General features: G+C 41.1%; 1 protein-coding gene across 4 annotated transcripts in view; it reads right to left on the bottom strand.

Annotated features, from left to right (window-relative positions):
- Nucleotides 1–26,212, bottom strand: part of ABCC8 (ATP binding cassette subfamily C member 8) — a 200,634-nt gene that overhangs the window by 161,607 nt on the left and 12,815 nt on the right. For all 4 annotated transcript variants that reach the window (XR_004537595.1, XM_033928351.1, XM_033928352.1 and 1 more), the window contains exons 3-4: nucleotides 13,738–13,859; nucleotides 7,435–7,601 (exon numbers count right to left, since the gene is read on the bottom strand). Coding sequence is in view for 3 of the 4 variants with exons in the window: in XM_033928351.1 (XP_033784242.1) it covers nucleotides 7,435–7,601; nucleotides 13,738–13,859 (289 nt within the window). In the remaining variant the exon portion in view is untranslated. The remainder of the gene's footprint in view (nucleotides 1–7,434; nucleotides 7,602–13,737; nucleotides 13,860–26,212) is intronic.

Genomic DNA, 26,212 nt, shown 5'->3' with positions numbered 1-26,212 from the left:
GCTAAGGCCATTTTTGCTCAGCCATAAAATGGTTGATTTTACATTTTTTTGTATTAATGGGCATGCAGTCATCAATACAAATCATCATGAGAAAACTTATCGCCACCCATTTTGTAGGTGGTTCGAGCTCATGTGGTAATGCTGCGCTAACCAGTTAAAATTCAGTATTATATAGCTGCGCTGACTGATTTGCACAGGGATGTCGCCGATATAAACCCTTCCCCAGTTGCATAGTAAGGGAGGGGGACGAGAGTGGTGTGAAATTAATTTACAATGCAAAAAAATATGATCACGTCACCCCTCTGTTAATTAAATCTCATTGGCTCCCGGTAAGCCACCGCATTACTTTTAAATTATTACTCTTAGTTTTTAAAGCCATAAATTTTAACGAGCCACAATTTATCAATAGGTGGCTAATTCCCTACAACACCACACGATCTCTCCGCTCAACCTCCTCTAACCTTCTTTCGGTTCCCTCGTTGAAAGTCATAGATATTAGACGACACGACATGTTTTCGATTATGGCCCCTCAGTCATGGAATCTCTTACCTCAATATATTAGAGAGTTAAAAGATTTAGCCGTATTTAAAAAAACACTAAAAACATTTTTTTTTAAAGATGTTTACGATTCTTAATATTTTAATAATTATTTTTTAACTGATTAACTTAGGTTTCCCTCCTATGTGTTCTTCCCTTCTATGTTTCTCTCTCTTTTCTGTCTAAACATTGTAATTTCCCCCTTACTTGCCCTCACCACTCTTGTATGTTTTCACCCATAACTAATATTTTTTTTTTATATGTATGTATTTTTGTATGATAATTATCATCGCATAACAAAAGTTAGTTTATATGTTGACACCAGTGCTTTATTTGTATTTTTTTTTTGTGGTATTGTACATCGCCTAGTAATTTAAAATAGGCGATTCATTAAGAACATAAGAACATAAGAAATGCCTTCTCCGGATCAGACCTAGGTCCATCTAGTCTGGCGATCCGCACACGCCATTTAGGTACTCCTTTATGGAAACCCGGTTTTCCCATATCCCTCAATATGATTAGCAAGAAGGTATGCATCCAACTTGCGTTTGAAACCCAGAACAGTAGTCTCCATCACAACCTCCTCCGGGAGAGCATTTCAAGTGCCCACCACTCGTTGTACGAAACAGAACTTTCCGATGTTAGTCCTGAACCTGCTGCCGCTCAGTTTCAGGCTATGACCTCTTGTCCATGTCACATCTGAAAATGTTAGTAATGCTGGTTCCTGATCTATTTTATTGAATCCTTTTAATATTTTAAAAGTCTCTATCATATCTCCTCGCAGTCTTCTCTTCTCAAGGGTGAAACTTGAAACTTGGTGTGCCCCGGGTGCCATGTTGGTGGGGGCGCCAGCAATCCTCTTCCTCTCTGCCCCCTCACCTCTTCTCACTCTTCCCCTCACCACACATGCGCCCCTCTTCCCTCCCCCCATACCTCTAGTTGAAGTTGTTGCTCGCCGCAGACAACAATGTGCTCATGATCCTGTCGGCTTTCCCGCTGACATCACTTGCGGGTACCATGCATAGGAAGTGATGTCAGAGAGAGAGCCAATAGAGTCACAAGGAGCACCTGGTTGACCACCGTGAGCAACAACTTCAACTAGAGGTACAGGGGAGGGGGAGGGGGAAGGGAAAGTGTGTGTGGGGGGGTGAAGATGAGGGCAGGGCAGGGGCACTTCTTACCCTCGCTATGCCACTGCCTTCCCCCTATCAAAAGATTAAAAAAAAAAATTGAGCATGTGGATTAGTGTGGGCTAACATGGCATTTATCACAGAACATAAGCAATGGGTCAGACCTGAGGTCCATCATGCCCAGCAGTTTGCTCATGCGGCGGCCCAACAGGTCCAGGACCTGTGCAGTAATCCTCTATCTATACCCCTCTATCCCCTTTTCCAGCAGGAAATTGTCCAATCCTTTCTTGAACCCCAGTACCGTAATCTGCCCTATTACGCCCTCTGGAAGCGCATTCCAGGTGTCCAACACAAGTTGGGTAAAGAAGAACTTCCTAGCATTTGTTTTGAATCTGTCCCCTTTCAACTTTTCCGAATGCCCTCTTGTTCTTTTATTTTTCGAAAGTTCGAAGAATCTGTCCCTCTCTACTCTATGTCTAAGCATGTCCCAAAGTGTATCATTTTAAATTGTGTTAGATGCAAGTTAGTACTTAAAACAGTTTATTAAAAGGGTCCCCAAGACCGTAAGGCTTCTGGGGACAGGCAAATACCTACTACATCTAGAAGCCACTATTGAAAAAGCATGAACTAAATTCAAATAGTTTAACCTCTGGAACTCATTGCCAGAGGATGTTTAACAGCGGTTAGTGTAGCCGAGTTTAAAAAAAAAGATTTGGACAAGTTCCTGGAGGAAATGTCCATTGGCCGCTATTGAGATAGACATGGGGGGAAGCCACTGCTTGCTTGGGATCAGTAGAATGGAATGTTGCTTCCATTTAGGATTCCGGAATCTTACTATCCTTTGAGATTCTGCATGGAATCTCGATACTCTTTGGGGTTCTGAAATGTTGCTGCTGTTTGGGTTTTTGCCAGGTGCCGGCGGTAAAACCCGCGCTACGTGTTAGTAAAGGAGGGGGTAAGTTGCACATGAATTTCAGCATCACGCCCAAATTTGGGCCACATTTATAGAATCTGGGAGATAGTGCCAAGGGGGGCCTGTGAGACTTTGTGATTTTTTTTTTTTAATATTACACCTTAACTCAGTGGTTCTCAACCTTCCTATGCAGAGAGGCTGGAGCTTTTTTTCCTTGGAAAAGCGGAAACTTTAGAGGGGACATAATAGAAATTTACAAGATCATGAAGGGTATAGACAAAGTAGAGAGGGATAGATTCTTCAGACTTGCTGGAGTAACAATAGCAAGAGGGCACTCGAGGTAATTGAAGGGAGACAGATTCAGAACAAATGCTAGGAAGTTCTTCTTCACTCAGAGGGTGGTGGACACCTGGAACGTGCTTCCAGAGAAGGTGGTAGAGCACAGTACGATTTTGGGGTTCAAAAAGGGATTGGACGAATTCCTGAAGGAAAGGGGACTTGAGGGGTATGGTTAGAGGGATACTATACAAGGCAAAATGTTGTATGTAAAAGATCACCAACAGGTCTTTGATCTGGAGGGCCGCCGCAGGAGCGGGTTGCTGGGCACGATGGACCTATGGTCTGACTAGGTAGAGGCAATGCTTATGTTCCTATGATGATATGCTTATGCTTATGATGAACCTGACACATCAAACATTAAAATTCACTTTTTCTGACCTATATAACAAAAAAAGTGAATTTTTTGGCTCCAAAATAGTCATACTTCCTGATGTGTCTAAATGGACGCAGCTCAGACGAAAGAAGTTTTTGTTTTACCGTCAATCTGTATTAAATTTAGGAGCAACCTTTCAATTGCGTTTCCCCTGTAAATGTTGTACATCTTATCAGAATAATAGGTATGTGTTCTATGAACCGGAACAATTACAATTTTTCTTGGAAGGGAAAGCTACCTCTAGAACCCCAGACACTGATGTTAATGCTTAATAATATCTAAATGGTCATTGAATTTGATTAATAGTTCACTCCATCTTTCCTTTACAGTGGTACCTCAGAATCCGAACGCCCCAGAACTCAAACGACTTGGAATACAAACTTTTTTTTGTAGTAAATTTTGTCTTGGAATCCGAACGCCCTGCACATTGTATGTGTGTGTTTGTGCCCCAGAATCCGAATGCTGCTTTGGAATATTTGTTAATATTTTACCTTAAAATCCAGTGTATTTCCTGTTAAGATTTGAGTTTGTGGGCCCCAAGAACGGATTAATCCAGTTTCTATTATTTTCAATGGGAAAAATTGTCTTGAAACTTGAACGCTTTGGAACTCGAACGGGATTCTGGAATGGATTAAGTTCGGATTCCAAGGTATCATTGTATTTGTTTCCTATTTGAATCTATCTTCTCATAGAAAGTGTTGTTTCCTCTTTAAGTGGCAATGTTAATGATTCTACTTAATCTTCTTTATTTGAAATTCTGTATTTCCTTCAAGGTTTATCTTTGTATTATAAAATGCAATTTAAAAAAAAAATTCACAGTGAAAATTCTGGAGACTGATGTGTTGCACACAGCTTTTGATAAGGGGTGAGCAAATTAATACTTAACTTAAAATTAAAAGATGAAATATTTAGACAGTTTAGTATTAATTTGATCACCCCATATCAAAAGCTGTATGCAACACACCAGTCTCCAGAATTTTCACTTGTCAAAGGGAAGGGGTAAAACACGGACCTCACGGACCTCGCGGATCTAAACCCGTACGGCCTTAAAAATCTGAGGTCCGTGTCCGTGCCGCTTGTAGTTTCTGTCGCTGTCAGACCTTGATGAGATTTTAGCGCTGACGGATCCGTCTCAGCATAGGGAGGGAAAAGTGTTAGGATCCATCAGCGCTAAAAATCTCTTTGAGGTCTGTCAGAGCCAGAGACTAGTGCTGGAGTTTGGAGACTTCTTTTCCATAACGCATGTCCAAAACCTATGTCCCCGCTCTCTTGGCTTCTGCTCTGCCGCTCCAGCACTAGTCTCTGGCTCTGACAGACCTCGAAGAGATTTTTAGCACTGATGGATCCTAACACTTTTCCCTCCCTATGCTGAGACGGATCCGTCAGCGCTCAAATCTCAATCAAGATCTGTCAGGTGACCCGGGAAACTACAGACCAGTGAGTCTGACCTCTGTTCCGGGGAAAATGGCGGAAGCACTGATAAAAGAAAACATCGATGAACATTTTGAAAGAAACGAACTTCTGATAACCAGCCAACATGGTTTCTGCAAGGGGAGATCGTGCCTAACGAACTTATTGCACTTCTTCGAAGGAATTAACAAACGGATGGACAAAGGAGACCCCATAGACATCATATATCTAGATTTCCAAAAAGCCTGACAAGGTGCCCCATGAACGCCTACTCCGGAAACTGAAGAACCATGGGGTGGAAGGAGACGTACATAGATGGATCAGAAACTGGTTGGCGGGTAGGACACAGAGGGTAGGAGTGAAGGGCCACTACTCAGACTGGAGGAGGGTAACGAGTGGGGTCCCGCAGGACTCGGTGCTCGGGCCGCTGCTATTTAATATATTTATAAATGATCTAGAATCAGGGACGAAGTGTGAGATAATAAAATTTGCAGACGACACCAAACTATTTAGTCGAGCTTGGACTAAAGAGGACTGCGAAGAATTGCAAAGGGATTTGAACAAACTAGGAGAATGGGCGACGAGATGGCAGATGAAGTTCAATGTTGAGAAATGTAAAGTATTACATGTGGGAACCAGAAATCCGAGGTACAACTATACGATGGGAGGGATGTTAGTGAAAGAGAGTACCCAAGAAAGGGACTTGGGGGTAATGGTAGACATGACAATGAAGCCAACGGCACAGTGCGCAGCGGCCGCTAAGAGAGCGAATAGAATGCTAGGTATAATCAAGAAGGGTATTACTACCAGAACGAAAGAAGTTATTCTGCTGTTGTATCGGGCGATGGTGCGCCCGCATCTGGAGTACTGCGTCCAATATTGGTCGGGTTCAGAGGAGGGCGACACGTCTGATAAAAGGGATGGAAAATCTTTCGTACGCTGAAAGATTGGAGAAACTGGGACTCTTTTCCCTGGAGAAGAGGAGACTTAGAGGGGATATGATAGAGACTTATAAGATCTTGAAGGGCATAGAGAGAGTACAGAGGGACAGATTCTTCAAACTTTCGAAAAATAAAAGAACAAGAGGGCACTCAGAGAAGTTGAAAGGGGACAGATTCAAAACAAATGCTAGGAAGTTCTTCTTTACTCAACGTGTGGTGGACACCTGGAATGCGCTTCCAGAGGACGTAATAGGGCAGAGTACGGTATTGGGGTTTAAGAAAGAATTGGACATTTTCCTACTAGAAAAGGGGACAGAAGGGTATAGATAGAAGAGTACTGTGCAGGTCCTGGACCTGTTGGGCCGCCACGTGAGCAGACTGCTGGGCGCGATGGACCTCGGGTCTGACCCAGCAGAGGCAATGCTTATGTTCTTATGTAAGTCTGGATATGGGAAGGGGTGGGATGCACAGACAGAATGGAACCAGGCCAAGTTAAGGGTGCAGATGTTTTGCATTACAATTGGACACGTGTGTATCACAGACTTAAATTCCCAACTTACACTAGTTATAAAAGATGAAGAGGACAAGAGAATCATGCTTCCTCTTAAAATTTCCATGACTCATTTCTTCCTAGATTCATACTTCTGATGAATGAAATGCGCAAATTAGATTTATCAAAGATTTTTTTCCCACAGAATAGGACTAATGCCTTTTTAAATTTGGCTCCAAGCGTATGCATTTCTTAGAGTGGAGGAATAGCTTACTGGTTAGTGCAGTAAACTGAGAACCAGGGAAACTGAGTTCAATTTCAATATCAGCTCCTGAACAAAATCAACAAAACCTCCATTGCCTCAGGTAGAAAATAAGTACCCTTTCCATGCATAGTTTGACAGTTCTATTCACTTTATAACGTTTGCTATTACTGCTTGCATCTTAACCAGTTTTTAATGTCATTTTTAATCTGATGAGAATTATATCCAGTGTTCCTTATGAAATCAATATATGACGCTTATATGCAGTCCTCTTCAATGACTCCTCATTACAATCATTTTCACTCCCATCGGGCGTCCCACAGGGCTCAATACTTTCACCAGTACTTTTCAACTTTTTTCTTGCACTATTACTCACCCTAGCCCAGTCACTAGCCTTTACATCTTACCCCCTTCACGAGATCCACAGGAGTTAAAACAAAGATCTGCATAGTAAGCGAGATCCGTGAGGCCCACGGGAGTTAAAAAAACAAGGATTCCCAGGGGACCCTACATCACAGCCGCATTCTTTTTAAGGCCATGCATTTTTAGTTCCGTGGGGTTCATGTTTTAACTTCTATATTTGATTATTTCTTTTTCTCTTTGTCATTGGGATTGGAAGGGGGTAAAACACGGACCTTGCAGAGATCCTTGTTTTAACTCCTGCGGACCTCACAGATCCCGGTCACCCCCGAGATGAGCAGATTTTTAAGGGTGTGCGGTTAAGATCTGTGAGATCCATGGGGGTCTGTGAGGTCTGCATTTTACCCAGTCCCAGTAGGTGTCGGTAAGTGCTCCTGCACTAATGACCATATGCTAAAGGAGGAAATTAGCGCTTGGCCGTTAAAAGAGGAAATGAGAAATACGGCCATTTTACAGCTGCACTAAAAACGGCCTCAGTGTGCAGAAAAACCCCACGCTTGTTTTAGTAGCGATCACTTTTTAGCGCAGCTTACTTATTATAGGTCCTCAACATTTTTTTTTCCTGCAAATTATACTGTTGTGAAATTGAAATGAAAACATGATAGGAAATACCACTTACCCTTACCCTGATGACATTTATCTCCACAACTAGTAACATGCCATAGAGTACAACCAGAAGTCCTGTCAGACAAAATCGTAGCTGGGACAGTCCGATGGCATTATCACAGAACTTTACAAACTTCATGGTTTTTGTTATAAAAGCTAAGGTCCAATATACTAGCAAGGCTGTCAAGGGGAGAGGAAAAATAAAACATAATCAGGCTTAAATATTTTGAAAATAAGAGTTAAAAAAAACCCCAGAAAATTCAAACATATTTCTCTGAAGCTGATTTTGTCCAGATATTCTATGCATATGTTTTATCTCACATGGACTGTTGCAATGCATTATATATAGGACTGACTGCTAAGACTCTATCAAAGACTCTGAAGTAGAGAATGGCATGGTGGTTGTTACCTGCGGCTAGCCGCGGGTAACCTGCTGAAACGGGGAAAGAAAAATTAGTGATTGCTGCAGGGACGGGGACAAGGCCATTCACCGTCCTGTGGAGCGGTGAATGGTCTTGTCTCCACAGTGAAGCCAGCACGGATCGCGCGGTCCAGCATCCCCACCCGATCGCCACATCCCGCCATCTCCCTCCCTCCCTCCCCCTCATCTTAGGTGTCTGCCGAGTCCAACTTTAATTCCTCTTCCAGCCGTACGCTTTCAATAAGCCACGTGTGCGTGGCTGCTTGAGTTGTTGAATCTCCTCCTCTGAAGCAACCGGAAACAGGAAGTTGGATCAGAGGAGAAGAGTCAACAGCTCAAGCAGTCGCGCGCGTGGCTCATCGAAAGCATGGAGCTGGGAGAAAAATTAAAGTTGGACTCAGCAGGCACCTAAGGTGAGGTGGAGGGAGGGAGATGGCAGGACGCGACAATCGGGCAGGAGGGGGCTTCTGGACCACGCAATCCGTGATCGCGCATGTTCCCTTACATTAGGAATGAGGAAGTGGACAATAGTCATGGGGACAGAGCGGGCACAGTGGTCGCGGGGACAGGGCAGGGACAGGGATGGTGGTCACAGGGATGGGGCAGTGACAGGGACAAATTTTTTCCCCGTGCCATTCTCTACTCCAGTTCGTGCAAAATGCAGCGATTTGTCTACTAAAAAACCTGGACATCCATGACCCTGTCTTTCCTTCATTGGCATCTGTATAGGGCAGGGGTGTCAAAGTCCCTCCTCGAGGGCCGCAATCCAGTTGGGTTTTCAGGATTTCCCCAATGAATATGCATGAGATCTCTTAGCATATAATGAAAGCAGTGCATGCAAATAGATCTCATGCATATTCATTGGAGAAATCCTGAAAACCTGACTGGATTGCGGCCCTCGAGGAGGGACTTTGACACCCCTGGTATAGGGAAAGCTGCATTTTCAAGAGCCTAGTATTTACCTATATAATCTACCACAAGATGGTCCCAGATTATATGATGAAGAAACTATCAATCTATGCCCCACGCCAATCTTTCCGCTAACAAAGAGAGACACAACTGTGCATTCCACCTGGACAATCTCTTCACTTAGAAAATGCCCGCAGAAGAATTTTACAGAAGAATGTCCATAATGGGGGGCAATCCTCTATAAATCGTCTACAGTTAGGCGCATGGAGGATGTATGCTATGGATTCTATAACGGCCAATTGTGCCTCTCGGTTAATTACCACATCTTGTTTGCTAGATTTCTATTTCCTTTTTGCTTGTTGGTTGACATTTCAAACCCCTTCCTTTCAGGGCCTTAAATCTAGCTTGTGCACTCAACATTTAATTAATTTTTTTTTCTCCTAATTTTTGGTTCTCTTGTATGTTTTAAATCATTGCCACTTCCAGTGTTCTAGGCTCTCTGTCTACCCTTAAGGTTATCTGCGATTCATCAGGTTCCCTGTATTTCTGGCCTGTATCTTGGTCTGTGCAGCTATGCTACTAATTGACTTCCTTTTTCATTCTTTCTCCATCTGTGTTCTTTATTAAGATTTATTAGGATCTATTAGGTCTAGTTTAGCCATTCATATTATCTGTTCTGAGGTTGGTCTGTTCATGTTTCCTGTGAGCTACTAGTCTAGCTCCTTTATCTTTAATATATCTTGTTTAATAGCTGGCTTTTTTGTTTAAGGCTGAATACCAATCTCCGGCTTTTACTATTTTCCTGGGAACTGGGTTCCAGTTTCAAGGGTTTGATGATTTAGTAAGTCGGTGTGGATTTGATACTGCTATTTACAGTGTTTCACTTGTTCAGTTTGGAAAAGAGACGGCTGAGGGAAGATACGGTTGAAATCTACAAAATCCTAAGTAGTGTAGAACGAATACAAGTGGATCGATTTTTCACTCCATCAAAAATTACAAAGACTAGGGGGATACTTGATGAAGTTACAGGGAAATACTTTTAAAATCAAGGGGAGGAAATTTATTTTCACTCAGAGAATAGTTAAGCTCTGGAACGCATTGCTGATTTTTAAGAAAAGTTTGGACAAGTTCCTGGAGGAAAAGTCCATAGTCTGTTATTGAGCGGGATATGGGGGAAGTCACTGCTTGCCCTGGATCAGTGGCATGGAATGCTGCTACTATTTGGGTTTTTGCCAGGTACTTGCGACTTGGATTGGCCTCCGTGAAGACGGGATATTGGGCTAGATGGACCATTGGTCTGACCCAGTAAGGCTATTCTTAAGTTCTTATCTTCTTAAGTTTCTCATATCTTTGCTTTATAGGTGGATTGTGTATGTTCTCTTGTAACCCACCATAACCTGTTTATCAATAAATCACTTTCATTTTCTGAATTCCTGTATTCACATGTACCGCGAGACTGCTGCTAGAGGTCGTAGCAGTCATTCTGGGTACAGAGCTGCAATGGACAGGCTGGAACAGGCATCAGTCCTGCCCACTGGACCTCCACTGAACCACCGTGTTCTATGAAGTAGGACTGGAGGGATCTATGAGGATGGGGCTTGAGGTGGGTTTTTTTGTCTTGCAAGGTGATCAGAGCTGGGGGAAGGATCAGGAAGCCCCTGATGCCGCTCCACCTACTTAACTGGGCACTGGACAATATTCAGGCTGGTGCCCGGCTAGCTTAGTGGTTAATGTTAGGACAGCTTTTTTTCCTAGTCTACATTTTAGCTGCTTGCTTAACTGGGTAGTGGTCTCACTATGGCTGCTAACCAGTTAAGTTCCAGCTCCTGACAGGTCCCACCCAAACCCTACCCATGGACTGCCCTGGCACTATGCAGACAGTGCAGGGGTGGTCGGTGGTGATATTCTGTAGCACTATCCAGTTCAGTGCCACTGAATAGCAATGCTTATGTGGCCAGATTATGCATTTGCATACTTTACAGGGCGTAATCATACATTACCCCCTTACCCCTAAATTCCTTATATGGCACCTTACATTGTGCGTGCAAATTGATGTGTACAGCCAATTTGCACGCACATAACTTTATTGTTGAACAAGCCTAATTGATACCAATTAACACTTTATAATTGACACTAATTGGGACTAATTATAAATTACACACACAACTTGGTCGGCCTATTATGTAAGGTGCTGCATGCAAGTTCTAGTGCATGAATCTGAAAAGAAGTGTGGCCAGAGGAAGAGCATAAGCTAGTGTTTATAGCGGCGGCGGCCGCAGTAACAGCTCCGTGGCCGGCACAAAAAACGCTAGCGCAGCTTTGTAAAGGAAGGGGGTACATAAGGTAAGTTTTAAGTAGAACATCAAAGTGTAAAATTTTCCCTTTATGATGTATAGTACTCCCCCAAAATTCGCAGTGGTTCTGTTCCAGGAACCTCCGCAAATTTCAAAAAACTGCAAATGCGGTTTTTCCCCTGTCAAAATGCAGGGGAGGCAGGCAAGGGCAGCTGGAGCACCAGCGGGTGAAGAAAATCACTCGCAGTTTCCTCCAACCACCTCTTTCTGTCGTAAAGTCGGGCTACACCAATCAAGAGCTACTCCTGATTGGTGTAGGCTGACTACTACAGGAAGAGGCGGTCAGAGCAGACCGTGAATGAGTGAGTACGCGATTCGCAAATTTGTGGGGGAACACTATAAACCTCTTTAGGGCCCCTTGTGGGGAAGAAGGCAATATATAAGATTAAACACAGAATAGAATTTATTGGTTTTCCCTCATACAATGTTTAGCGTGTTTCTCTTTGACAGACGCAACCGTGTTCTTTTTAGAATTCGCTACCACAACCCATCAGTTACACATTTAATAGCATTTTCACATTTCAGTTGGCTGAATGTTGCTTTCGGACAGAATCACATTTGTGATGTTAGTGTCCCAATATTTGATTTGGTTGAATGCTCAATAGAATTGTATCTGCATATTTCTTGTCCCCTGAAGAAGGTAATTTGTATATTGCCGAAACTGGGATCCCTGTTGGAACTTATCTAATAAAGATTGATCTGCCCTATTACTACTCATCTCATCTGCCCTTTTTCTTGAACATAAGAGCATAAGAATAGCCTTACTGGGTGAAACCAATGGTTCATCAAGCCCAGTAGCCTGTTCCCATGGTGGCCAATCCAGGTCCCTAGTACCTGGCCAAAACCCAAGGAGTAGCAATATTCCATGCAGCCGATCCAGGGCAAGCAGTGGCTTCCCCCATATCTTTCTCAATAACAGACTATGGACTTTTCCTCATACAAATTTTTAAATTAATATGCTGTTTAAAGTCACATCAAACCCTTTTTTTGCAGGGATGATGCGGTATATAAAATGAAAGTTTAGATTAGACTAGATTATTTCTTGAGAAGGCATTTTATGAAATGTATTATGTATAATATGTTTGGGGTGAAAAAGAATCATCTCACACATTGCAAGTAAAATACTATGCCTCCCAGCAACATATGAATGTATGCATTTCTATTTCTGTGGTTAATAAAATTCCACTGTTGCTGTGGTAACTGGTCTTGCCTTTTGCATCAAAGAAGGCAGTTATATAGAGCTCAGACAATAAATTAATCTCACTAATGGCAGAAAATACTTGTACTATTTTCCACAAATAAACATATTTTGATCTTTTGAGCTAGGGTTGCCTCTTATTAGCTAAAAGCCTGATTTGCTAAGCATTTTTTTTTTTTTTTAGATAGATACAATATGATATGAAAGTTATAGTAAACCAGACCCTATAACTGACTGAATCCTAGAAAGACAGAACCATTTGGACAGAATAAAAGTGATTTGGTGTAAGGTATCTATAATTTAAAAATTGGACATTGTCCTAGGTTTCAGAAACAATAAGGATATCAATGCAATCATTTTTAGTGGGACTAAAAGCTCTTTTATTTTCTAGTTACTATTATAGCTATTGATGGAAAGGAGAGCTAAATACTTGAGGTCTGGCTCAAAGGTGTCCACTTAAGTATAGACCAGACCAGATGATGGATTCATTTCTTATTGCAGACAGAACATTGACTTTTCTTTCCAAAACCTTCATCTTACTGAGCTGCACTAGAACAGCTCCTATGCCAGTCTTGGATAAATGTTATCCTTACCTGATAATCTCCTTTCCTTGAGGTGGTACAGCCAGGAATACTCCCAGAGTAATAACACCAAAGTTAGGACTGAAGGAACTCATACAAGAAAAGGCTTAGAGCAGAACAAGAATGATTTGGGTTTTTAAAAAATTCTTGATTTACCAGCTTTCTGCTGATTTCAAGATCACTTGTTGATTGGTGAGTTTATATGTTGGTGAGAAAAAACAAGTGAGCTTCCTAATTTACTGGAGAGAATAGTCAAATAAGAAGAACTGTCAAATTACTTTAAATGTCAATATTGTCTCGGCAAAGAAAGAAAAATCTGCCAACCATAATAGACTTATGAGACCGCTGTTCAGCAGTCTCACTGATTTCATTGGAAGAAAGAGAAAAACACCTTCAGATCCATCACCCACACCTGAGTGACAACTGAAATATGCAGTCATTGAAAGCAAGCTTGCCTTGTTTGTTTATTTTGATTGGTACCCTAGCTTCCACTTTCTGCTGTCTCAGGAACCTTAAGGGAACTGAAAGAGGATTTTTTCTCACTTTTATTTGGCACCTGATTGTGGCAACAAATTAAACCAGAACTTGCACCCATTACAACGCGGAGGCTTAATTAGAAAGTGTAATGAGGTAGTTTTCAAATCTAGCTACAAATCCAAAGTAATCACTGGTTGAACTTGAACACAGAGATCATTACCACTGAGTGGAAAACTCAGCCAGATTCACTCAAGCAGCAAACATTTATCTCAGTGGGTCTGAACGGAGATTCCTTCAAAACCACGTCACATCAGAAGCAGATAAGTCAGAGTACAAGTAGTTACATATTCATAGCTTACTCTAGAGTAGAACGTACCTATTAATAACTTTGGAAAATTTGACGTCTCAATATTATGGTAGTATACGATAGATGTGACGGCTGCCATGAAGGCCATCACTGCTGGCATGTATAGATGAAGGTGATAGGAATCTGAAAAGCTGAAAAATACAACAGAATAAATAATTCAAGTCACATTTAAAAGCAAACCTTTCTGAGTAAACCCTGGCAATTCCTGGTCACAGCTTGGCCAATTTTAACCATTTTTACTGCAATAAATACATTTTCTGACGCCTTCCACCTGTTTCTGGACTAGCTGCACAGTGAAGGGTCTGTCTATCAGAGTTGTACAAATAATATATTACTAAGTTACATCTTATGGTTTATTGTAATTTAAGATGCCATGTGTCCTGAGGAGATAACAAAGCAGTGAACATTAGACCATAAATATAAATCTGAAAGAATGCCAATTGTCAAGTGGAAGGAAATAAATTGAAGGAAAGGGTAAGAAAAGTAATAGTACCAGTAATATATTACTAGTAATACTTGTACTATTACTAGCAACATATCACTACTAATATATGACTTTTAAAAGTAAGAACAATCACTGTTGAGTAAGTTACTTTCCAAAAGTACTGCAATATAAAACAGTCACTACAGCAGACCCTCAATATTCGCGGGGGTTAGGGGCAGAGCCAGCCCGCGAATAGGGAAATTCGTGAATAATTTTTTGAGCCAGCTCTGACCTACCCCTGTTGTAGTCTCGAGACAACAACGGGAACTCACGGTAGCCATTTTCATGATGGCTCTGCACGGGGCAGGAGTATAGGAAGATCCCTCCTGCCCCGCGTCGCCGCTAGACCACCAGGTAAGGTCTGGGGGATGTCAGGGGCAGCGTTTCGCAATTAAAACTCAAGGAGCAAAAAAATAATGAATAACCAAATTCGCGATTGGGGAAACCGTGAATTGGGAGGGGGAGCTGTAGTTTCATTAGGCAATAGGACTATGTTGCAGTTACTAGTCTAGGTAGGTTACTTTGAAAAATAATGCATTACTTGTAAAAGTAAATTACCAGTAACATATTACTGCTCGTGTGTCTATATAGCAGTGCACAACTATCAGTTTCTAGGTTTTTGAAACTTGCTCTGACTGTACAGTCTGGAGCCATCAACAATAATGAGGGGGGGGGGGAACAAAACTAGCTTCTATTATATGGCCTACCAATTGAATTTATTTGAATGACTGCCAAAGAATATTATTAGTTACCACTAGGACAACCTCAAAAGCACTACAGAGAATCATCAGACGACCACAGCTTGATAGAAAGGGGCAACATGGAAATAAATGTACTTGAAGAACAGAGAAACAGTCCTAATGTAATATTAAAGACTACAAGCCCAATCTTGTATTTTTTTTTTCCCTGACCCATTCCAAAGAACCGAACTGGAGAAAGTAGCTTAATTAGACATTGGTCTCCAGCAGTGCCTTCAATGACCAAGTGCAAATATGTTTTATCATCTTTAAAATCAATTCAAAGCATGGCATCTGTGATGGAAAAATGTATTAAACTAACTGGAAGTGCAATTTTAAAGTCTGACCACTTACGCTGTACATCTCAGCTGGACGACAGGCTAAGAAAACATTTCCTAGAAAATGCTGGCTATATGTGCTTACTTTGAACACTTTATATTGTGAAACCCAAGAGGGACCTACAAGAACCAATCTGCTGGATTCTACATATGGTTCTGAAATATCAGCAAAATAACAAAAAGATTCTGGAACAGAAGATCGGATGTATCAGTTTGTAGTTTAGTAAGCGTCCAAATAACTTTAAAAAAACGATAATCTGGTCTCAAACTTTGACAGCTTTGCTTCAAGGTACCTGCTAACCAGTTCTTCTACCACCTACTGCAGATATGACTCTATGATTTATTTTCTTAGATTCTGCAAAGCATGTGTTTCTTAGTCACATTCTCTATAAGTTGTAAGTTATTGATTCTATAGCTTTGGCCCTCTTTTATTAAGGTGCGCTAAGCGTTTGAGAGCATTTATCATGCGCTAAATCAATCAACGAACAAGCTAAACACTAACGCATCCATAGGATAACATGCACATGTTAGCGTTTAGTGCATATTTAGCACACGCTAAAAAGCATAGCATACCTTAGTAAAAGAGAGGGTTTGTGTTTTGATCCTGTAGCATGTTATTGACTCTAATGTACGTATCTCTGTTTCTGAAAACAGAGATACGTACTGTTTCTGTTTCTGGGCTCCTGGGGAAGACGGGCTATAAAAATGAATGAATGAATAAATAAAATAATATTAAAAACAATCCACAAAGGGTGTATACCAGAGCTGCCCAAGTCCGGTCCTCAAGATCTACTGGCAGGCCAGGTTTTCAGGATATCCACAATGAACATGCATGAGAGAGATTTGCATACCAAGAAGGCAGTGCAGGCAAAGCTCTCTCATGCATGTTCATTGTGGATATCCTGAAAACCTGACCTGCCAGTAGATCTCGGGCAGCCCTGGTGTATACAGTCACAAGTGACCCACAAGATCAAAACCAAATAACGTGTAAAATACAAATGATCCAACACAGGCCGTGTTTCAGCAAAAAAAATGCCTTAGGGTCCTTGGCTATCTTAAATATAAAAACATAAAAAGTCACAAAAATATCCAAGTACTCAAGAGACAGCCTACATTGGAGTATTGTGAGCTGTGCTGCTTGCTTGTAGCTTCTTAACTACTTGGATTTTTTATGAGACTGAAAGAAGCTAGAAACCGCTATGTAGAGAGTGATGAGGAAAAAGCAAATGTGCTAAACAAATACTCCTGTTCTGTGTTCATGGAAGAAAATCCTGGAGAAGGACCTCGATTGGCTGGCAAAATTACGTGAGAATGGCATGGATACTGCACTGTTCACAGAAGAAAGTGTTTATGAACAACTTGAAAAAATGAAGGTGGACAAAGTCATGGGACTGGATGACATCCATCCAAGGATATTGAGGGAGCTCAGAGAGGTTCTGGCGACTCTACTTGAAGATTTGTTAAAAAAAAATTCCTGGAGACAGGAGTGGTTCCGTGGGATGGAAGAAGAGCAGATGCGATTCCTCTTCACAAAAGTGGTCGCAGAGATAAAGCGGGAAATTACAGACCTGTAAGCCTCACTTTGGTTATTGGGAAAATAATGGAAGCGTTGCTGAAGGAGAGGATAGTGAAATTCCTAGAATCAAATGGGTTACAAGATCTGAGACAACATGGCTTTACTAAAGATAAATCGTGCCAAATGAATCTGATTGAATTCTTTGACTGGGTAACCAGGGAGTTAAATTGAGGAAGTGTGCTAGATATAATTTGCTTAGATTTCAGCAAAGCCTTTGACACAATTCCTCATAGGAGGCTCTTGATCAAACTTGATCAGCTGAAGTTAGGACCTAAAGAGGTGAACTGGATTAGAAACTGGTTGATGAACAGGACACCAGAGGTGGTGGTGGTTAATGGAATTCACTTGAAGGAAAGAAAGGTGAGTAGTGGAGTGCCACAAGGATCAGTTTTGGGGCCAATTCTGTTCAATATATTAGTGAGCGACATTGCTGAAGGGTTAGGTTTGCCTTTTTGTGGATGATACCAAGATTTGTAACAGAATGGACATCACGAGGGGAGTGGAAAACATGAAAAAGGATCTACAAAAGTTAGAAGAATGGTCTAAGGTTTGGCAACTAAAATTCAATGCGAAGAAGTGCAGAGTAATGCACTTAGGGAGTAGAAATCCAAGGGAACCGTATGTCCTGAGAGGTGAAAGACTAATATGCACAGATGGGGAGAGGGACCTTGGGGTGATAGTGCCTGGGGATCTGAAGGCATCGAAACAGTGTGACAAGGTGATGGCCAAAAGGATGCTGGGCTGTACAGAAAGAGGCAGAAGAAAGGTGTTGATGCCCCTGTACAAGTCATTGGTGAAGCCCCATCTGAAGTACTGTGTCCGGTTTTTGATCTGTATCTGGCTAAGGTTGTAAAAAGTCTTGAAGCAGTCTAAAGAAAAGCGACAAAAATAGTATGGAGCTTGCACCAAAAGATGTTCAAGATGAGATTGGAAATCCTGAATATGTATACTCTAGAGGAGAAGAGGGACAGGGGAGATATGATACAGACATTTAAATACTGGAAAGGTATTAATATGGAAACAGAATCTTTTCCAGAGAAAGGAAAATGGTAAAACTAGAGGGCATGAATTGAAGTTGAGGGGTGGCAGACTTAGGAGTAATGTTAGGAAATTATTTTTCAAGGAGAGGGTTGTAGATGCCTGGAATGTCCTCCCGAGAGAGGTGGTAGAGATGAAAACAGTGACGGAATTTTAAAAAAGCATGGCATGAACATAGAGGATTGCTAATTAGAAAATGAATGGTATAAAACAAACTAATGCCAGTACTGGGCAATCCTGCGTGGTCTCTGTCCCATATATGGTGATTTGGTTTAGGATGAGCTGGGAAGGGCTTTGATAGAAGCACCAGTGACATGATGGTTAGAATAGGCTGGAGTGGGCTTCAGTGGTAACTCCAGCAGTGAGAACCTAAAGACAGTACTGGGCAAGCTTCTATGGTCTATTGCCCAGAAATATTAAAAAGAAAAGACAATTTAACCACGAATATACTGTATAATGAGTGTGACTATTGGGCAGACTGGATGAACTGTTCAGGTCTTTATCTACTGTCATTTGCTTTCCCCCTTATTTTACAAAGCTGTGCTAGCTTTTTTAGCCGCTGCCATGCTAGCATTTTTACCAGCCGTGGCAGTAACAGCTCAGACATTCATAGGCATTCTAAGAACGTCGGAGCTGTTATCGCGGCGGCCGGCAATAAAAACGCTAGCACGGTTTTGTGAAGGAGGGGGTACGTTACTATGGTCAATTTTAGAAATATGGTGGAGCAAATTTATCCAAACCTGGCTCTAGTTTTAAAGTTATACTGACCATCCCCACCCCCACTCCCAACCACTGAACGATATTTAAGTCCAGCATAAGTGAAGTCAATAAATCTGCCCCACTGGGTTCCCTTAATAAAATGATTTCTCCTACATTGGTTATGTGACGTTGGGCTTTTAAATCTGAGCCACCAAAGAGACTATTAGAGAATCCAGTGGAAGAGCATTCAGAATCATGCTGTTGCTGCTTTTGCAGGAGAAACTTTTTTTTTTTTTTTAATTGCTGCATATGACTACAAGTCCTTTCTCCTCAATCTTCTTGCTTACTGTCTGTTAAACTAAGGGCTTTTCCTAAATCCTTAGCTTATACTTGTTGATATTTATCTAATTGTATCCTAAATTATTTATCCTTTTTTGTTTTTGGCAGCTGCATGGTATGTGCAAACTGCTCTAAAAGAAAAACCAAACAACACTCCTCAGGACTATCTTGCTAATAGTTACCTCTCCCAAAAAAATTGGTCCAAAGTTTTGAAAATTCTAAGCTTAACATTTGAAAATTCTATAGAATTCTGCACACTTTGGACTTAATTCTATATATGGATCAGTGATATTCATGGCATGGTTTATAGAACGGTGCTCGTGCCCGGGACCCGGGATTAAATTTAAGTCTGTCCATTTACGACAACTTGACCGGCAGTGTGGGCCAGTATGGTAAATGCTCCAACACCCATAGGAATTGAATGGGCTTTGGAGCATTTGCCACGTGGCACTCAGCTGCACTGCTTTATAAAAGGGGACTTAAATGTGGTGTAAATCCTTGTACTTAAATTATGGTAGGTGTGAATATTCCTCATTCTATAACTATGCATCTAAACCTTAGGAATGCCCCCGATCTGCCCATATGTGCATAATATTCACACACATAGCTTTTAATTAATTCCAATTAGCACCAATAATTGGTTGTTAAAATGGCAAATAGCGCTAACTGGCTCATTATTCAATAAAAAATAATTTGCAAGCACAACTCAAACAACCATACGTAGAATCCAGGGGTTTAATTGAAAGTTACTTATGTAGAATTTCCCCGTTATAAAGCCTGATTCCTCCTGCGAGGCAAGAATTGAGGAATTCTGCACAAATTCTACACTGTGGTCCAGATTCTATAAATGACGCCTAAAGTTAGACGCCTAGATCAGCGTGCCTAACTTATTTATACAGTTTAACTGGCATCAGTAATTGGCAATTAATTTGTAATTGATGTTAATTGCACTTAATTGTATGATAGGTGCCCAATGAGGTAAGACACCTACCAGAAAGTAGATGTGATTAAGGGGCGTATTTTACTTGTTGCTGCCTGTTTTGGACAAACAATGGTATTTAGGTCAAGAAGACCCTGGTATAAATATGGTGGGCCTAAGGTTAGGATGTCTATTTATGCCTAAAACCTCTTTAGGCACGGCTAGGCATGATTTTATTGAGTGGACCTAACTTTTATAGAATTATGTCTAATGGCCACACTACTTGGCGCCGGATTCTGCAACCGGGGCCAGTACTGTGTCAATCACCGGTTGCAGAATTGTGGGTACGTGAAACAGAGGCACTAAAAATATGGGCCAGCATTTTGAAGGCCTACATTTCCAGCACCTGTGTTGCATATGCATCATTGCTACGGAGCTGCGTAAGGATGCCTAAGGTCATTTCCAGCATCAGCCACACCTTCTTTGACCTTGGGCTCCCTTAGATGCCTCTGTGGCTGTGATTACTGCGCCAGTTTGAGAGGCACGAGCAGGCGGCTAATTTTTTTTTCTTAATGGCGGTTTAATTACTTTCTAACAATATAGTGCCTACTACCGCCTAACTTAAGCTGCCATTTTTAGAATTGGTCCCTTGGTGCCTACATTTTAGTTACTATTTATAGGATCGGGCCTCGTGCTTTTGCAAAAAAAAAATTTGATCATGCAACTCCTCTATTTCAAAAACTCACTGGCCACCAATTTCCCCCCCGTATTACGTTTAAAATTCTAGTTCTTACATTTAAAAGAAAATCTGCCCATTCTCTCGCCTTCATTGATAAACTGATCATACCCTATTCTACTTCTAGATCACTACGCTCCACTAATCAATGTCTCCTTATGGTTCCCTCTCTGCGTGCCATTGTTTACGATGCCACTCGTAAACCCATTTTCTCTGCTGTTGCTGGAACACCATGGAATGCTCTGCTTACACCGGAATTATGAACTTTTCTATTTGAAGACATTTACAATTGTTAGGACTCAGCAGGACTTTGATTTGCAGTATTCTTTTTTTTTTTTAAATTTTCCCCTCCTTCTGTTCTTTTAGCCTCCCCAGCTTTCCTTTCCACAGATTGTATTTCTCCCCTTCTTCCCTTTTAGTTTCTGTAATAAGTCTTTATATGTTTCTACCATTAACTTGTACTGTTAAATTATTTTTAAAAAACTTTTACTGTACACTGCCTAGATTTTTTTTTAAGATAGGCAGTCTATCAAAGCCTAAAGAACTCGAACTTACAGAATTCCTCTAAGAGTAAATAGTATGAATAGAAAAAAATTTGATCATGTAACCCCATTGTTAACGGAAAATCACTGATTACCGGTAAACCACAGAATCACTTATAAAATTGCCTCACTGACACATAAGATATTAGTAAACGAAGCCCCAGCATTTTTAGAAAGATTTTTAATTCCATACACTCCTGTAAGATCTCTTAGATCAGAAGAAAAATCCCTGCTGATAACTCCCTCACTAAAAATTATTTATTCAAGGAAGGATTCAATCTTTTCTGTTACAGCTCCCCAAATTTGGAACTCACTTCCTCTCAATATAAGAGAAGAAAAATTACTTACTAATTTCAAAGGCCTACTAAAAAGCTGGCTGTTTAAGGACGCCTTTAACTGACCTTTTTCATAATCACATTATCTCATTCCCTGGAATTTATCTGGACAAGGAACACTTAACTAGAAATTAAGTGGGTACCGTTCCCCAACCTTTTGTTTCCTTACCCTTCCTTTTTATTTATTTTCGAATTGAATTTAATCCAACTGAGTTTTAATGCCAAAAAATGTAGTTATGCACCTTGGCAGCAGAAATCCATGCATACTTACAAGAACTGCTGCAGAACGCAACCTAGGAGTAATTATTAGTGAAGATATGAAGACTGCCAATCAAGTAGAGAAAGCTTCATCCAAGGCTAGGCAAATTCTGGGATGCATCCGAAAAAGTTTTGTCAGCCGGAAGCCTGAAGTTGTAATGCCGTTGTACAGGTCCATGGTGAGACCTCATCTGGAATATTGTGTTCAATTTTGGAGGCCACATATCAAAAGGATATGCTGAGAGTGGAGTCGGTTCAGCGAATGACCACCAGGATGGTCTCAGGACTCAAGGATCTCCTATATGAGGAATGTCTAGGTAAGTTGCAGCTATACTCTCTCGAGGAACACAGAGAGAGGGGAGATATGATTGAGACGTTCAAATATGTAACTTGCCTTATTGAGGTAGAAGATATCTTTTTTCTTACAGGACCTATGGCAACAAGAGAGCATCTGTTGAAACTCAGGGGTGGGAGATTTCATAGCAACACTAGGAAGTATTTCTTCACTGAAAGGGTGGATGATCGTTGGAATGATGTTCCACTTCAGGTAATTAAGGCAAGCAACGTGCTCGATTTTAAGAAAAAATGGGATAAGCATGTGGGTTCACTTCGTGGAAGTGCTAAGGGGGGAGGGTCCTTAAGAGTGGGCAGACTTGTTGGGCCAGTGGCCCTTTTCTGCCGTCATATTCTGTTTCTATGTTTCTAAGTCAAGTCTGTCTATCTTCTCCCCTTAATGTTTTAGACTATATTTTTTTAATCTTTTACTGTATCAACCTACTGTAAACCATCTAGATACTTGGGATAGATGGTATAACAAGAAATTAATAAACTTGGAGACTTGGAAACTCTGTGGAACAATTGCCTTGTAAATTTTACTCTCCAATTTTTGAATCCAGCCTCTAAATGTCATGCCATTCTATTAAGAGTTCTTTGTGCAGGCCAGCAATGAATATTCTCAGCTTCTTGTAGTCATAAAAATGTTTTCCCTCACTCCACAATGCCTGCTGATTTTTCCTTACACAGTAAAGCATTTCCCACCGCCCACAAGAATGGCTTGATTCTAAATAGTTTCCCCAGATGTTATGAGAAAATTGCTATGCAGAAAGTGTCTTAGGAAAACCCTGCTGCTAAGACAGATTTTTAATTCCACCCTAGGAGTATTACAACTTATAGAATCATTTTCAGTTAAGTTATCTTTGGTGGACAAGCAAAATCTGTCATAGTTAATCACAGGTTATGAAAAGGAATGCACAGATGCCTTATAGTGGTTTGAAGTGAAACCTGAGTGCTAAAAAAAAAACCCAAAACACGTATGGAAACATAGAAACATGATGGCAGATAAAGGCCAAATGGCCCATCCAGTCTGCCCATCTGCAGTAACCATTATCGCTTTCTCTCTCCGAGAGATCCCATGTGCCTATCCCAGGCCCTTTTGAATTCAGACATAGTCTCTGTCTGAGTAGCATTCATTCGAGGGAGTTCTGAAAAGTTCTCAGCCCAGCCAAGAAGAGAATGATGTGGATATGGTTCAATCAATGATCTGAAACAATATCAAAAAGAGAATTTTGTTTCTGCAAATTGGCACTTAACGAAAAAGATAACACTTTTTTCAGCTACAGTGGAAATAATGCTCAGAATTTAGGAAGTTTTCAGCCCCCCCCTCGTATAGTAAAGTGCCATTCAGCAGGGATGCACATTTATAAGCATGTATTGGCATATAACATTTAGTCATTTCTAGCTTAATTTAATACAAATTAACATATGAACTAATGTGCAGTAAATGGATTAATACAAATTAAAATCCTCTAATGTATATAAAATATTTTAAAGTGCTCTAACACACATAAAACATTTTTTTATTAAAATGAACATATAAAACGTTAATACGAACATTGGTTATTTGTTTGTTGATAATTTTTATGTTTGTATTGTTTTTTATCAAAAACCAATAAAAACTTATTGAACTTAAAAAAAAAAAAAAGAATTGCGATTCTTAAGAAAATTAATGAACTTGCTTGTTTGTATAGGAGACAGTAGACTTGCTTGTTTGTTTGGAAGACAGTAATCACAGGCAGCATGGTTTTACATGAGTTAGGTCTTGCCAGATGAATCTGATTCGATTTTTTTGAATGGATGGCCAGAGCGTTAGATGGTACAAGTGTGCTAGACGTGGTATATTTAGATTTCAGAGAAATGCTGAGTTAAATTTAAAACCTTTTACCCTTTACTGAGGCCTACATCATGGTCCCACATAGGTGATATATAAATAAACCAAATATCCTTGCTATGGATCCTACAGTGACCAACTAGGTTAGAAATTGGTCGAGTTGCAGGGAACAAAATAGATTAGTACACAGAATTCATGCTAAGGAAAAGAGGATTACCACTTTAGGTCACAAGGAGAGGTTTTGGACAAGTTCTAGTCAACATGTTTTTTAAGTAACAGTATGCATAAGCTATTGGGAAAAGTACACCGTTTTGCAGATGATACACATTCAAATACCTCAGAAGAATAAATGCATAGGAAACAGGCTAGAAGGAGGTGCCAGAGTGCAAGAAGCCATGAGACTCGGGTAAAGGGGATGGGATTTGATATACTGCTTTTTAGGTATGGTTTATGCAATCAAAGCAGCTTACATATTTTATACAAGTACTTATTTTGTACCGGGGGCAATGAAGTGTTAAGTGACTTGCCCAGAGTCACAAGGAACTGCAGTGGGAATTGAGCTCACAACCTCAGGGTGCTGAGGAAGCTGCTCTAACCACTAAGCCATTCCTCCACATCCAATGGTATATGTTGCTAACTCCCCCTCCACCCTCCCCCCCGTTAGTGTGAAGAGAATCAGAACTGAGAATGTGATGTCATAATGCCTCATTCCACCAATAAAACTCAACCTCATCAATGATGTCACAATAGCTTGATTGTATACTGATTTTTCTGTGTGGTTACGATCAAAGAGGCTTACATATTTTACACAGGTACTTATTTTGTACCTGGGGCAATGAAGTTGTTAAGTGACTTGTCCAGAGTTACAAGAATCTGCAGTGGGAATTAGGCTCACAACCTCAGGGTGCCGAGGCAGCTGCACTATCCACCAGGGCACCTTCTCCAAAAAGGTTCCTTATGGAAAGGAATAGGATAACATTTGTTCCAGATTTTGCTCACACCTTTTCAATAATGGCTGAATGCTAGTTAAACAGGAACAGTAGATACTGCCCATCCCCATAGGCTTACAGTCCAAGGGGCATTTTTACTAAGCTACACATAAGCACTAACATGTACTTACCTCAAGTTAAAAACCACTACCATAGGGCGCACTAATAGTAGCTTTGGGATTGGCATGAGCTTCCCACATGCTAAAATATATATATATATATATATATATATATATAATTTTATTTTTTAGCACTAGAGGTGTGTCTAGGGGTGAAGAGTAGGGATGTACTGTGCTAATTGGTTGGTGCAGCTACATCAACCCATGCTAACTAATTAGCGTGTGGTGAATGCGCGAGACCATGCTGCTTAGACAATAGCTGTCAGTATGTGCTCACGTGCTAATGGGAAAATTAGCATGTAGCCATTAATGGGATTTATGGAAAATTAGCCATTTTACTGCCACACTAAAAGTGGCCTCAGTGCATGGGAAAGACCCACACTGGGTATAGCGCTGGTCACTTTTTATCACAGCTTAGTAAAAGGGCCTCCAATTTTGAATCTAAAGGCAGTGAAGGGTTGAAAGTCTTGCCCACGGTCACAGGAAGTGCTAGTAGATCAGTGGAATAGGAGGGTAGGAGGCACCTGGGGTGGTGGTGCCCTATCGCACCTTCCTCTCCACCCCTTTACTCCTTCCACACCCCACATGCCATACTCACTTCCTTCCTTCTCACCCCCATACCTCTTTAAATCTTTGCCCAGCATGAGAAGCTTCTCTGACCTGCTGTTTGCGCCGATGTTGGCTTTCCCTCTATCTTTACTTCTTGGCCCTGTGACCTGGAAGTGATTTCAGAGGGAGCCAGGTCGTTGCAAGCAGCCAGGACAGAGTGGTTGCTCATGCAGGTGAAGATTTAAAGAGGTGGGGGAAGAGCAGGGAAGGGAGAGTGCAAGCGCCTGGGGTGGTCTGCCTTCCCGCCCTTCCTTACTACACCACTGAGTAGGATTTAAACTCTGGCGGGTGTAAGCCCGTTACTCTAACTATTAGGCTACTCTTCTTTTACTGAGCAGGATGGGTAGACTGGATGTGACTTATGGTCTTTATCTACCGGCATACATTGTGTTTCACTGAACGTTCTCAGTCATCACTGCCCTTAAGATTGAGTAATGCTCACTAAACAGCCAGTGAGTTTTTAAGCCCTTTATCTGGCTAGGTTATGCTGGTTTTTTCTTAAGTTTCAAGGGACAGAGAATGCAATAGAGATTAGAAATGAAAAAAAAAAAAAACACCACTGAATGTGACACTGGAAAATCGAGCTCACAACAAATACA

Source organism: Geotrypetes seraphini, chromosome 19, assembly GCF_902459505.1.
Source record: "Geotrypetes seraphini chromosome 19, aGeoSer1.1, whole genome shotgun sequence".
Lineage (NCBI taxonomy): Eukaryota > Metazoa > Chordata > Amphibia > Gymnophiona > Dermophiidae > Geotrypetes > Geotrypetes seraphini.
The sequence above is the reverse complement of the archived record's forward strand: the minus strand, read 5'-3'. Positions and strand labels throughout refer to the sequence as shown.